Source organism: Strix uralensis, chromosome 8 (genome assembly GCF_047716275.1).
Source record: "Strix uralensis isolate ZFMK-TIS-50842 chromosome 8, bStrUra1, whole genome shotgun sequence".
Lineage (NCBI taxonomy): Eukaryota > Metazoa > Chordata > Aves > Strigiformes > Strigidae > Strix > Strix uralensis.
The window spans coordinates 16,974,634-16,987,405 of NC_133979.1; the positions used below are offsets into that span (position 1 = coordinate 16,974,634).

Consider the following 12,772-nt stretch of genomic DNA (forward strand, 5'->3'; position numbering starts at 1 on the left):
TGCAAATGTCAGATATGTCTCCCTTCTTGACAGCTTCCATTAGGGAAATAATGCTTCAGGCAGGAAACGCCCGCTCCTCTTCACTCCCAGCTTTCACACCCCCACATTCAGTATTGCTTTCCTTCTCTTGTCTGCATGCATTCCAAGTGAGAGGAAGGGCAACTATGGAAGACTGCTCTACGCTGCTCACCATGGGGAAAAAAAAATTAAATCCTTACATGTATTTTGAAAGAAACACTATGTTTTCTCATTTGTAGATTCTCTGAAGATAGAGTGGTTCAGCTGGCATACAACTGGCAAAGCTGAATTAAATTCCTCATCCCCTTTCTTATGTACTATATGGGTAACAATATACACACATGCCAAAATTCTTAAAATGCTTACTTACTCTTATACCTTTAGGACCTGGGTTACCTTCTGGTCCAGCTAAGCCCTATTACAAGAAGATATGAGTTGTACTTAATTTTAAACAACCAGATATGCTCTATTTAAAAGAATTGTAACAGCATTTTTTAACTGTAAACTGGCAATACATTCTTAAAATGATTAGGATTGAAGAGGGTGTCATCAAGCAGTCCCCTAGGACCATGTTCAGAAAGGTCTCCCATTAATTCATAGCTGAAACTTAGACAATGACAAACTTCCTTTACATTAAAATTATTTCTACTGGGAGGAAAATTTTTCCAGACCCAGTGATCCGGCATTATAGGGACATGATTTCACAGGATTCTTCATAAGCTTTTGTATTTGGACAAATTTCCAATTATTTTCAATCTAATGTCAGAATAGCATATGTAGTCCAAATGATCTAAACATTTTATGTGATTGAACACAAACATGTTATCATCCCTTAGTATATAAAATATTGTAATGGAATTTTAAAATATATAGCCATTATAAACCTAACCCAATAAAACACTGAAGTATTGGTCAAATTCACCCTTTAAGCAGACACAAAACCACAAAGTCAATTGTTGAATTTGGCTCATCTACCTTTATATGGGGAAAATAATGAATATTTCTATTTTATTTCCTATTTGTATTACTGGACTGAGGTATCTGTTAGCTTGTATGTAAATTTAAAAAAATATATAAGTGTTTGTGTTTATAGAAAGTTGTTTTCTGGCTTTATTGGTTCTCCTTCTCAAATGGAAAAAAAATAAATTCATGTAATGTTCTGTTTCCCTAAAGGGCTGAAGAAATAGTTTCAGCAGTGAAGTAAATACATTGGTGGTAATCAGGAGGAAATATACTACATCAGGCAGTTTCCTATTGCTTCTGGACTTGAAATATGAAGAAGATAAAACACATAAAACCATAACAGGTTTAGGAAGGAATATAAAGTGTTTAGACATTCAGTACTTTCTTAATGTCATTTATGTATTCCAGAAAGGTACAGCATTACTGCATCTAACCCATCCAGGTTTAAAAGCCATGAGACTCAACACTACCTAAAGGGCACTACCTGTGAAAGAGGTTTGTTTCAAGGATAAATCACAGGATGTAAACAAATACATTTATACTATTAGTAGTTCCAAAAGAATTAGATATGATACTTTTGAAAAGAATAAACAAGAAAACCCCCAGAACTGCAAAGACATTAGTATAGTTACTGCACCTGCCTGCCAGGGTAACCAACTGCCCCAATGTTGCCAGCCATTCCTGGAATTCCCTAAGTGGAAAAAGAGGTGGGGAAAAAGGAAAAAAAAAAAAAAAATGAAAGAAACAACAAACAGCTTTAATATCATGTTTTGGAGTTTGTTTTATCATTTCTCTTTAACATCTAGCCATATGACACAGCTTAAGCTCATGGAAAAATTGCTTTTTGAGCAAGCGTCAACACCCTAAAATTTACTCATCATACGTAACTCCACCAATATCAGTTACATAACCTTTAAAAAGCATTACAAAAAGAGTAGTCTAAGATTTTGTGGAGTACAATAGTCCACCCCTTATTTCCATAATAAAAGCATAGATGGTATTTATAAATAAGTAATTGAGGAGGACTATAGGAGACAGGTCCTTATAATGAAGTACCTGCACTGCTCTTAGCTGTGTTTGAAAAAATGTGTTAAATGTTTCATTAAAGATGCCTTGTGTCCTTACGAAGCCAAATTTTTTTGTTTCTTCCAGAATCAGGTCAATATAGCACTGAATTAGTCATGAATGTATAGAACTTCTTGCCATCTTCTGAGCAAATCCAAAAGCAATTTTTGTTGCTTTATTACTTAACATCTGTGCATCTGACTGTTTATTTTCAGGAAAACCCGCTTTTCTGAAATGGTGCCAAATGCCATGGGCCCATCACTGAGACACAGGAAGCTCCACCTACCTCTGTTCAGTTAATTTTATTTTAAACAAGCCAACTCCATAAACTGAACACTCTCCCAGCCTGACCCTTCCACCCACTGTTATATGTCAGTGTTACCATAGCAATGGATCAGGACTTCCCTTCTGAGCTTTCCTCAGCTGATTTATGGTGAAACAGCGGTCTTAGGAAGCAGAACTCGGAAGTGCAGACGCAAAAAGAGGTTGCAGTATTTTTTTGTTTAAATGAGCTGCCATTGAGATGATTCTGCCACCTGCTTTCAACTGGTAGTGATTCATCTTCTGACAGATGTTGTGTCATGGAACTAGGATCCATGGTCCCCTATTTTGGCTCAGCTGTACCTCAAAATATGCATATATGAAAAAACTAAAGCAGTAGAATCATCACATTTACACCTTATCTTTAAAAACTTTTCCTTTGTTACCAGCTGTTCAAGGAGTTCCACGATTTACAAATTCAGAGGAATGTCTGCCCTTGCTATACAAGATTTTAAAAACTACAACCACAAGTAGGTGCAACAGATGACAAGCAACTGGTCTAACTCATCGCCTTTACCAGCCAGGCCTGAAAACACCAGCAGTAAGAACTACATGCAAAATAAAACTCTTTCATCCAAAGTATTCTCTTAAAACTTACATCAGAGTATTTTTAAAGTGATAATAATGAAGGAAAACATTTGCAGCAGTATGAGAACACTGAGATAGCACACAGTTGCACATCACCACTTTTCATGTTCTTGAACATGAATTGCCTTCAAAGGAACTTTTATGCTTGGTTGCATGAATAATGAGCAGAATTACTTTTCAATGCAAGCTTCACTTTTTCACCTCCATGGTAACTAACTGATTACTTTTCACCGGCAACTTCTTCAAAGATTGAGACACTTTTCTCCTGATGTTAAGAATATTTTATTTTTTTTTTCCAACTGGCTATCTCTTTATCTCACTGCTAAATTATAGTCATCACAGAAAAATGCCTGTGGGCCTATAATAAAAATCACCACTCAGTTAAGATTTGTATATAAAACTCATTAAAATCATGGATGATGTTCATGAGTTTTCATCTCCCTTCAGGTGTTCATCATCTGTTATTATCACCTTTTCCCTTTCAGGGTCATCCAAAAGGAAACTCATGCTTTCACCTACTCTGCCACTGGAAGCCTCATTAATGCTAACAAGACACATCATCAACTGGATGTCTTTGAAATTTACATTCAGATTGCTTCTTGAACTGACATGGAAGTGAGAAAAAGCGCTAAATAACAATTTCATTTTCTACATGCTAGGAGATTTAAAATGCATTAAATCAGTAGAGGTTTTGAGAGAATCCAAACTGTGCCTCTATCAAGAATTTTACACCAACCTCCACCAAGCCAATTGGTAGTTGAAGAAAAACAAGCTGTTTTTTTCCATTTTATTTAGACCACTTTTTACCACACTGATCTCTAAATAATCTGAATTCTTGGTCAAGAACTAGCAAGTATTTCTTTAAGCAGTCAGTAGTTTACACTGATTGCTTATATTGAACACTTATATTGGATTATGTATTCTTCTATCCTCAATTGTTCATCTGTAGAGTATAGCGTACTGTGCTTTCATCACTTACCTGCTCACCCCGTGGGCCTTGCAGTCCCAGATAACCCTTAAGACCCTGGAGGTAGAGAAATAGATATGGAATACATACAGTTAAACACATAAAATGGACCTTTTTTTCCTACTCCAATCTCTCTCTATCAAGAAAAAAAAATGTCCAAACTTGTTTGCCTGCAGCATTAGTGTGGTTTACATTTAGGAGCTCATATGAAAGCTGAGTGAGAGAAAAGGAGTAAGAAATATGCATGGAAGTTTAGACAGTTTCAAGATATCAGCACTCTTAAAGATGGTTCCAGTGCTATCACCAATTATTGCTGAAACTGAAGAACTGGATTCAGTACAGTGCATTTCCCCATTCCAAATCCTTGTCACAATGCCCTTTCTGAGGGGTCTAAGTAGAGGATCATCTCAGATTATTCTAGGACAGTCTCAAGAAAGACAGACTTTCCAGGACACATGGTATCTCTTTTTAAAATTAACATAGAACAAATTCCAGAGCTTATATCACGGAAATTATATCAGTAGGGAGAATAGCCTGTTTCTCATCCCAGAAATCTTCCCTGTGATGCTGGAATCATGAAGCTGTCAAAAGTTACTCCCTATGCATTGACCATTTCATGCATATTTTAGCTCTTAATGAAAAAAAGAATTAAAAATAGAGCTGGAACCTGCCATCTGCATTAGCACACTTGAAAGGAAAACCTTCTTCCTGGATGTCTTTACACTGTACTAAATATACCCAGACAAGTTGGCCTAAAAGGGAGGCTGTAACAGTCGCATGATTGATGCAGAAGCCAAGCGTCTGGTCTCCACATCCCTTGCAAGAGATACTGGGAATATGCAAGTTCCAAAAGCTGCAGCTTGAAAGAGAAAGACCAAAACAACCCTTATTCTGGATAGCAATCTATCATAAAACTGGCCTCAAAGACATTGACTGAGTAGCAGGAGTATCTTGACTGATGTCAAACATCTGGCTGCCTTGCAGCATTATGATACTCATTAGTCAGTAGAGACTTGAGACCCACTGTAATAAAAAGGAATTCTCCAACTGATTTCAGCAGATCAGGTATCCCAAAGTTTTGGATGAGCTGCTTCTGTGTGACCACGAGTCTTTCTGCATGAAATTAATTTTATTATCATATACAAAATTAAAAGATGGAATGATTTTTCTTGGTGATAATTTTTGGCTAATAGAAGAGGATGACATCTGTAAGGCTTCAAAATTTGCAATTTTGCTATTATAGGGTTGGTTGAGGAATCTTGATCCAAAAGAGATGTACTCATTAAGAAACCCAAAGGCCTCATTTTCTCAAAGCCCAACACAGCAGGTGTATGCTTTCATTTTGCTAATCACACACAGGGCACTGACAGTTTGCAAAATTATAATGTATTCTGGCCTCAATCCCTTCTGTAGTTTAAGTCTAAATATTTTATATATGTTATCTTGTACCTAAGGAAGCAGGTCTGCATTACTGTTGGGGAAAAAAAAAAATATCTGTAACACACGTAGCTAGAAGCTGATCTTGGACAAACCAGTTAACATGAAATATCCCAATTTACTATATTAATGCATGCCTAAACCCAAAATTTTTTATTGAATTACTAAAGCAGAACTAAAGATCCCAGCATATGCCAGTAACTCATCTTTAGCTTTCAAAATGTGCCTCAGAAAGCCATATAGTTTTTTACACTTCCAGCCCATTCTATATTTATCCATTTCAGAATTTTATCCTCTCTCTATGCTTAAATGATCAACTAAAGTAGGTGTTGCTAGAATAGATCTCTCAGTAGTCTATTATTTCTGCACAAGGAGAAAAGGAAAACAAATGCTGCTATACACAGAAACATCAAAGAGAAGTTTATCACGATTTAATTTTGAAGTGGGTCAATTTAGCTGATTAACATCTGCGTGCACAGTCTCAAAAGAAGGCACACGAGGAACTGTGAGATGAAGGACTATATATTGGCATGCACATTTCTACACGACAGCACCTTACTTCCGTCAGAGGAAAACTTCTCTGAACTCATATTTTAGAGTAGTGTGCCCATATTCTTATTCACAGTTAACACAGCCTTAATTCATTCTAACTCACTTAATGCTGGTTTGGAATGAAGCTAAACTAAACTAAAATGAGTATCATTCCAAAGAGAGAGTTTTCACACAGGGGTTTTCCCTTGCTGTGACTTAGCTAATCCTCTTAAAATTCTTAGTTTTTAGTTTGGGTTCGTATTCTTGGGTGTACCCATATAAATAAGACCCAGTTTTCTCTGAGCTAAGACGAAAATACAAAAGAACACAAGTTCACATGCACTGTTTTGCAAAATGAAATACCTCCCAATTTCTAATGAAGATTAATGCTCTGATTTAAAAGCTCAGTGTGGAAGAGAAAGGTTTGAAGCTTCCAATTACAGCAATACAGACTTCAAGCACATTACAAAAACACAGCAAGTTGCAAGAATACTTTGGTCTGTGTAAGAGAAAAATCTTCACCACCAGCTAATCCAACTCAGAAGACACTTCATAGCAAGTTTAAGCGTCTGGCTTTTACCATATGCCTAGCACAGTGGGACCCAGACTGAGTGAAGTCTGTATATAGCAAAATGTAGATGTTAAACCGTAACAGCAAGGAGTGTTCAAGCCAAGTGTTTCCATTTTACTGGTGCCATTGTGTTTTATTAGCATTTCTATTCATTTGTTATTAAAATACATCTGGCATAACACCGTCAACTTTGCTAGAGAGCCAAGAAGTTTTTGTAACCTCTAAAAATCTGTAAGTGCAGTGTTATACCTAATGCTACAACCATCAGCTACAGAGGGATATTAGTCTTTGAAAAGTACTGTAAAAAAAAAATTTCCAGGCACGTGGTAAGTCTAGCATATAAACAGATTTCCATGCGCTGTCACATGAGCCTTTGCAATGCTTAATTATCAGCTCCACATTGTCACCATACGGTATCCAGTTTTGAAAAACTTCAGCTGCAAATAGTTTGTTGGTTTGGGTTTTTCTTCATAGCTCCATTCTATCTTGTTTGCTAATGTTTATTAACACAACTAAGATTTCACCTAGCATCTCTTAGCCCAAATATCCTAAGAAATGTAAATATCACTTAAAGAAAATAGCATACATTTAGAAGCTGGACCTTTTCTTCATCTAATTCAGTAGAGAATTTCTCTCAAAGTTGACGTTTTCTCCTGCTCAAGGAAAATTGCACTCTCTAGAAGCAGTGGGAGATACTTGGTAGCATAATGTTGACATCACCACAGGTACTGCTTTGAAATTTATTTACCTGCCTTATGGTTTACAGAATGCAAAAGCAAAGACAAAAGGAAATACAGAGCCCTTCAGGCTGCAGCCAAGCTCTTTCCTTCAACATGTCTTACCATATTATACTTTAGTATGTGAATTTTACCAGGATTTTAAAGATCCAGATTCCCATCATTTACTGTTACATACATACCAGACAGAGAATAAAGCCAGCCCCAAAATTGTAGCCAATATTTTTAGAAATCTTTCCCAGGGTCATTCTCAAGTACCTGCACCACACAGGCACTGCAGTCATTCTAATGTATTGGCATGATCCCAGACAAGTCAATGCTCAGGAGTACTGTCCTTTGGCTGATAATATACCTCTCAGTACTCTGGCTAGCAGAAGCAAGTACTTGCTTGTCTGTCCAGTCAAGTAGACCCTTTCTGGGGAGAGGGGGAAGGAAGGGTCTTCCACTCTGTGAGGTCTCTAGACTGATATAAGGAAAGTTTTGACTGCTGATCCTGTCAAAACAGCTCCAGATACGAGAGCGTGCAACTGCTCTGGAAACAGCATTCTCCTCAAACTAACCCTCAGCTCCTGCCATTGCTTCTCTGTTTCTAAAGATGCCTGAAAGAAACAGGCCTCTAAACACTTCATAAACATGCAATTTTCTGTCCTTACACTAGAACAAATTTGGAGCAAAACTTGACTTTTTATAGTGTGTGTTACAGGCATGAGAAATATGCTGTATTTTATATGCAACCACAAGGATGCACATTCCACCACATGATATGTAATGAAAAATACAGTCAATCACAATAATATGTTCCTTGAGTCCTGATTATTAACATACATTTGTTTTACTATCTCACTAAAAAACCTATAGATTCTCAGCTTTATAAAAAGAAACACATCATTTTACAGTTCTAATCCAAAACAGTAGTGTTCTATTGCATTGAGGGCTTCAAAACTTCTATTGGGGGGTAAAAAGAATCTTTCCAAGAAACTCTCCTAACATTATCTCAGATATTCAGAAAAACAGAACCAAAACCACATGCAACATAGCTTCTCAAAAATCATTCTTATCAAAAAAAGTGACAATAATATGCACACTTTCCTCAAACTTCCACAACACATGTTTTTGTATAAGCATCAACTAATGTTGCACAGGAAGTTCAGAACCAGGCAAATTCTGATTAGAAAACTTGTTAAATTCAGTTTCCTCCACATCCACAACCACCCTGGAGTGGGGAGATCAGGCCCAGTGGAGGGCAGCAGGCATTGCAGCGCACCCTCCACTTCAGCTCCCCAAAGCCATCACTCACTTCAGTTAATGGGAAATGGATGAAGAATTCCATAAAGAAAAAACCTCAGATTTCTAGGTCTTTCAGGAAAACACTGACAAAAGTCAGTATGACAGAAAGTAACTGCCATGAAATCAACACAGATTTGTATCACACTATTAAAAGTATCTTAAAGAACATTGGCATTTTTATTCGCTATCAAATACCTCACTGTTTAGAAACTACTCAGTTAACACAAGCTGACTGCTAAAATCAAACAGAATTTGGACACCATTAACTCATATGTACGATTTTTTTTATCTTCCTTTTTACCTGGATGAGAAAGAGTATCGGAAATATGTTATTTATTCAATATTATAGCAATGCCCCAACAGTACTGAGGTACAAAACAAAAATGGAAATACTTGATTTTTCTGCATTTTTTTCTTGTAGCTGGTTTACTTCACAACTACTTATGCTTGCATTCCTTTGAAAACAATTTCTGAGATCAAAATGAGCTAACAGCATGTTTATCTATTTATGTACATTGAAAAGCAATAATTAAAGATAAATTATTTAAAAGACAATAAATTGTGAGGTTGTCATTAAAAAAATTAAGCATTAAATATTTTTAACTGTTTACAGGTGTAATATTGTTCAAAAGCTGGTATTCTTACAATCTGGGTCAGGCAGAAGTTATTCTAAATATGATTCTAATTAGTGTCTGATGTGTACAACATGGAAATGGAGAGTAAAATTTCCAGTGATCAAGTGAGCACGATTCTACACAGAGTCTCTAACCTTCCGATAAGGAGTGAATTCTTGTGGCAGGAAGAGAGAATGATGGCCATAAGATTTTAATTTCCTTGCTCCCAAATGTCATCAGTCTCATAATCCATAACAAGTGACAGCTGCTTCCCATCTAAAAAGCTTTAAAACAAAAACTGCTTTGTTTTTGGAGCAAAATTATAAACCTGATGAAATAAGAAAGCACAATACTTGGGGAATCTCAAGGTGGCCCAAGATCCGTGGTGACAAAAGCTATCAGTGTTCAGGCTTGTAGGTTAACTCTCAACAGAGGGGATGCAAATTCTTCTCACAGCTCCACATTTTCTCAGTCCATAGAACTGTGGGCCACATGTTTGGCAAAATAAATGTCCACACTCCTCCTGGTGCTAATTCACTGATAACTCAATTCCTTTCCTGGTCACATTTTTACTACGTTTTGGTCAATTCTAGAAATGAATGACTTAAAAAAAAAAAAAAGTTGTCATAAACTTTAAGATCAAGACAATGTTGAATGAAGCAATCTTAAAACATGGCACTGAATATAAATTCTGTTGCAATGCCATTTTTCTTTAATTTCAATAGCAGGCAAGACTTTAATTAATATTCCTTTTCTATATGTCAGAAATTAAGGCCAAAAATACCAGGGCCTACCTTTCTAACAATTAATTCCATCCTTCTGATGGACACTGTACAGCTGCCTTTAGCATTACATACTAATTCAAAATTCTGCTGTGATATCTATTGTCCATGTTTTTCTATTATACTTGCAACATTGAACTATCTTCTGCAAAGACAGCGTTTAATAGTATTTTCCCCAAAGCTTTCTTGCTGATGTTTGCCACCTCACCAGTTTGTCACCATCTGACCAATCAGAGCAGACTACTGGACTTAGGATAGGTGACCTTTCCTTCCACATAAACTATATTCACTCTCTCAGTCTTCTGTGCTCATTTTCTTATGGTTGTCTCATTTCCTCTATTGACATCCTTCATGTTCCCTTCCCAAAACTTCCTGTCTGCCTTATGCTTTCCTGTATACATAAGACTGCCATAATTTGGATATATTTCTTAAATGCAGTGTGTGGCACCTGACATTTCTCATGTTAAAAAATACCACGTTATGTGGCATCCAAAATTGGAACTTATTCCACCTCGGTTATATTTTAGCAATTCTGGTACATGTTTGGAAAAAAGCAAATGATTCAGTGCAGAAATACTGAGCATGTGATCCCATGGAGCTTCTTCTATACTACAAAATACAGAATATAGAAGACAAAATTAAAAAACTATTACAGAAAACTGGATATGATTGATTTAAAAATTGCTGTATCTCGCAGGCAAGCCTATCTTCCCTAGTACCTATTCTGTTCAAGCAGGGGCATGCCATGCCTCTTGAAGAACACCAACCTAAGCAGCTGTGATTTACATTCTGTTGGGATAATCTCACTTAATTTAGTGGCAAGGGAAGATTTTGCACTGTTGGCCCTGGAGCCTGACACTGTAGACAGTCACAGTACCAGCAGCAGGCCTAGAGCCCTTCTATCACCTCTTGACCACCAGCCAGCCATTGATTTGAGCCAGGGAGGGTTACATGAAAATGGAAGCAGAATCCTACCTTCTGGCCTTTGATCCCAGGTGGGCCTGGAAAGCCTATGGGGCCTGGATCACCCTGTACAACAAAAACATCTAGAATCACTATGTTTCACTGGGACATGACCTGTGTCTGCACTGGTCATTCTCACATAATTGTCAAAATACACCAGCATCACAGTAAATACAAAGCATTGTGCTGTTATAACTTGTCTAAATATTAAACAAGACTTCAACAAAAGAATGGGACAGACAAAACACTTTGCTGCAATTAAGGAAATACTACCTTTTCTCCACATTTTGCCTGTCCTGGAGAGAATCCTGGGTCTCCTTTAGGGCCCTGTCACAGAGAAATTAAGCTCATTAATATCATCAGGGAAGAGAGTTTGTAATAATATATGTGAAATAAATATTTTCAACTGTTACAGAAGAGGAGGGAGAAGGTTCATATAAAATGCACTTGTTATTACAAATATTTTTCTCATAACTTTTTCAGTAAAGAACTACAGCAAAATATAATAGTGTGAGTTTATATCGAAATGAGATTTACATTTTCCAAATTTCATAATGTCACAAAAATTTTTGATAAGCAGATTTTATTGGTAAATTCAAGCAGGATTACAGCAGACACCTCAGTTCAAATGCTCTCCCCATTCTCCACCACTTCAGGACACCAGTGCAAGATTATCAAGCTGTATTACTGCATTGATTATAATCTTGTTCAGGCTTCCTCACACTCAGTACCTGCCCCACACAGCACAGACATTGCAGCTGGGAAGGACAGAGCTGTAAACATGCAAAGACCTCTGTCCGATGACAAATTACTTCCTAGCAGATGAGACAGCTCATCATTCTTGGCCAGGAATTACTGTCCACATCCAAGACTAGGCTGCAGAGAAGGGAAGGACGTTGCCACACCAATGCTTCCTGTCTCAAAGCCCCGCTGCTGGAGCCCGCCGCCACACGAAGCACCAGGCACTGCAGAGCCGGGGCTGGTCAGGACCAGCTGGGCCTGGCAGGGGGCTCTGCCACCACAAGACTGCACCCCTCAGAGTCAAATTCACTGCCCTTAAAACAGGAGTCACCAGCAAATGGCACCTCCTGAGACAGCGTTGGGTGAAATGCTCCATGCAGTCACCTGGGGAGTTCCCGAGCCATAGGCTGAACCCACATTCATGCCCTAATAACTAAAAATACAGTAACTGAGGAGGAAATGGGGAACCCCTTTGTCTAATTCATACTAAAAGCTGCGGGCAAAAGATACTGTAACATTTCACTGATGCGTTTATATAAATAGCACAGGCTACAACAGTGCTCTTGACTTCAAAGCTGTAGAGTAACTCTGGGTGTCAATCACAAGCATCAAGATCTACTTTTCTCACTGAAAAACACATTTTATGTAGCCAAGGGAATAACTTTAATAGTAACATTTATCCCACAGCAGCACCAGGTTAAAGATGATACGTGCCCTTCATTGAAAGAGAGCTAAGATTGGGGAAAAGTGTCTGTTTATAGACATTGCCAGTACAATCTTACTCTCAGGAGCAACACTGGATGCTCAGAGGGACCTACAAGACAAGCAGTGTGAGGTTTCCTGATGGTTAGCCATTTTAGATCTGTAACATACCGGGCTTTCACCTGGAATGCAACAGGGCCTGATCCTCCTCTTGCATACGGTACTGCAGATCAGGGGTTACCCTTCCCTCTGCTGATAAGATTCATATGTGTGAGTCCACTTGAGAAACTTGCTGAATAAAGACTTGAAATATGGCAAAATGAATCTGTTGTGCTATATTGATGTGTCAGGTCACAGAGAACACTTCTTCAGCATGGCAGGAGTTATCCGAGTATTTTCCCGGTAATTTACATTTTGAAAGGTAAATAGTTATGTTCCTTGAACAACTCCAGTCTGTCTTCTGCTTCCATTTTCCAACACAGGCA

General features: G+C 37.7%; 1 protein-coding gene across 1 annotated transcript in view; it reads right to left on the bottom strand.

Annotated features, from left to right (window-relative positions):
* COL24A1 (collagen type XXIV alpha 1 chain) overlaps window positions 1–12,772 on the bottom strand; it is a 149,113-nt gene that overhangs the window by 108,068 nt on the left and 28,273 nt on the right. The window contains exons 8-12 of the mRNA XM_074877236.1: window positions 11,118–11,171; window positions 10,857–10,910; window positions 3,935–3,979; window positions 1,619–1,672; window positions 389–433 (exon numbers count right to left, since the gene is read on the bottom strand). Coding sequence (XP_074733337.1) covers window positions 389–433; window positions 1,619–1,672; window positions 3,935–3,979; window positions 10,857–10,910; window positions 11,118–11,171 — 252 coding nt within the window. The remainder of the gene's footprint in view (window positions 1–388; window positions 434–1,618; window positions 1,673–3,934; window positions 3,980–10,856; window positions 10,911–11,117; window positions 11,172–12,772) is intronic.